Source organism: Lathyrus oleraceus, chromosome 6 (assembly GCF_024323335.1).
Source record: "Lathyrus oleraceus cultivar Zhongwan6 chromosome 6, CAAS_Psat_ZW6_1.0, whole genome shotgun sequence".
Lineage (NCBI taxonomy): Eukaryota > Viridiplantae > Streptophyta > Magnoliopsida > Fabales > Fabaceae > Lathyrus > Lathyrus oleraceus.
The window spans coordinates 270,142,950-270,145,398 of record NC_066584.1 but is presented as its reverse complement, the minus strand read 5'-3'; the positions used below and the strand labels follow the sequence as shown (position 1 = coordinate 270,145,398).

The 2,449-nt window shown below is 38.1% G+C and overlaps 1 protein-coding gene across 1 annotated transcript; it reads left to right on the top strand.

Annotated features, from left to right (window-relative positions):
- The first annotated feature begins 1,374 nt into the window (after positions 1 to 1,374).
- On the top strand, positions 1,375 to 2,073 carry LOC127095120 (secreted RxLR effector protein 161-like). The gene has a single exon (XM_051033853.1). The coding sequence runs from the start codon at positions 1,375 to 1,377 to the stop codon at positions 2,071 to 2,073; it is 699 nt and encodes a 232-aa protein (XP_050889810.1).
- Positions 2,074 to 2,449: the final 376 nt, after the last annotated feature.

The following is a 2,449-nucleotide window of genomic DNA, read 5'->3' as shown; positions in this document are numbered from 1 at the left end:
CCTCAACAAAACGGAGTCGCTGAAAGGAAAAATCGTACAGTGATGAACTGTGTAAGAAGCATGTTGTCTGAAAAAGGTATTCCAAAACCTTTTTGGCCTGAAGCAGTAAAGTGGATAGTTTATGTTCTCAATCGATGTCCCACAATAGCCTTAAAAGATACAACCCCAGAAGAAGTTTGGAGTGGAGCAAAACCATCAGTTGAACACCTCAGGGTCTTTGGGTGTGTATGCCACATACATGTACCAGATGCAAAAAGAACGAAGTTGGAAAGCAAAAGTATAAGTGGCATTCTGTTGGGAATTAGCGATGAATCAAAAGGATACAAAGTATATGATCCCGTGTCAAAGAAGGTAGTAATCAGCAGGGATGTTGTGTTTGAAGAGAAGAAAAAATGGGATTGGGATAAGAGCTATAAGCAGCAGATACTTGATGAGCTTGAATGAGGAGAAAGTGAAGATAAAATAACTGTAGAAGAAGAAATTGATGGGGACTTGGAGGCTGCACATCCAAATTTTGATGATAATGCTGCTGTTTTTGAAGATGAAATTGAGACAAGTGATGCAACAACACATCCGTCAATTTTCAGCACTTCCTCAAACTCCGATACAGAAGTACGAAACAGGAGGCCACCTATCTGGATGAATGATTATGTGAGCGGAGAAGGTTTTTCAGATAATGAAATTAATTTTGCTGTAAGTACAAATTCAGACCCTGATAATTTTGAAGAAGCTATGAAAAGTGAACATTGGAAGAAAGCTATGGAGGTTGAAATCAAGAGCATAGAAAAGAACAATACATGGTTCCTCACTGATTTACCAAAAGGCGCAAAGCAGATTGGAGTAAAGTGGGTTTTCAAAACGAAACTGAATGAGCTCGGTGAAGTGGAGAAATTTAAAGCCCGATTGGTCGCCAAAGGGTATGTGCAGCGATATGGAATTGATTATGCTAAAGTCTTCGCACCGGTGGCTCGAATGGACACTGTCAGAATTATTCTTGCACTAGCTGCTCAGAAGGAATGGAAGGTATATCAACTTGACGTCAAATCTGCATTTTTACATGGCGAGTTAATGGAGGATGTCTATGTAGAGAAACCCCTTGGTTTTGTGAAGAAAGATGAACCTCACAAAGTGTACAAGCTTAAAAAATCTCTCTATGGACTCAAACAAGCTCCTCGAGCTTGGTTTAGTCGCATCGAATCATATTTCTTAAGGGAGGGATTTGAGAAGTGCTCCAGCGAGCAAACTCTGTTCGTTAAAACTAGCATTCAAGGTAAACTTTTGATTGTAAGTTAATATGTTGATGATTTAATATATTCTGGGAATGATGAATCAATGATGATGGAATTTAAGAGGTCAATGATGAAGGAATTCGATATGTCGGATTTAGGAAAGATGAGGTATTTCCTTGGTATTGAGGTGCAACAATTGAAAAATGGAATCTTCATTAGCCAAAAGAAGTATGCATGGGATGTACTTAAAAGATTTCAAATGGAAGAATGCAATGCTGTTTTAAATCCTATAGTTCCTGGTTTCAAAATTTCGAAAGATGAGAATGGAGTTATGGTTGAGAGCACTTTCTACAAACAGCTAGTTGGGAGCTTGATTTACTTAACATCAACTCGTCCAGATTTGTTGTATGCAATGAGCTTAATTAGTAGGTATATGTCTCAACCTACAGAACTTCATCTTAATGCTGCAAAAAGGGTGCTAAGGTACGTGAAGGGAACTACCAGCTTTGGCATTTTATATCAGAAAGGAGCAAGTAACATGTTGACTGCCTACAACGACAGTGATTATGCAGAATGTTTGGAGGATAGAAAGAGCACTTCAGGATATGCTTTCATGATCAGTTCAGGAGCAGTAGCTTGGTCTTCTAGAAAGCAACCAATTGTGACACTGTCAACGACGGAGGCTGAATACGTAGCAGCAGCGGCATGTGCTTATCAAGCGATGTGGATGAAGATGGTTCTTAAAAGCCTTTGCTGTGATAATAATGAGTGCACAACCATTTTTTGTGATAATAGTTCAACAATAAAATTATCCAAAAATACGGTTCTGCACAAAAAGGAGTAAGCATATTGCAGTTCGACTCCATTTTCTAAGAGATTTATGCAAGGAAGGAGCAATCTGTTTAGTTCATTGTGGCTCACAGGATCAAGTTGCTGATATCCTAACAAAGCCTCTCAAGCTGGAACAATTTCAGAAGCTTAGAGATTTACTTGGAGTATGTGAAGTAAACTAAGTAATCTACTTAGTTTAAGGGAGAATTTGTTAACGTTAATGTCCTAGTTTGTAGGAGTTATTTTCTAGTTTGTAGGAGTTATTTTCTGAATTGTTAATAAGTTGCCTAGTCTTTAGGAAGTCCTATTTTTTAGGCTAGTGCAGATTCTGTTATGTAAGGGTTTTAAATAGTCAACTTCTCAAATGAAATAAACAAGCTTTTCAGTTT

Coding starts and splice junctions, on each gene's coding strand:
- LOC127095120 (XM_051033853.1), top strand. CDS start 1,375: ATGTCGGATTTAGGAAAGATGAGGTATTTCCTTGGTATTGAGGTGCAA.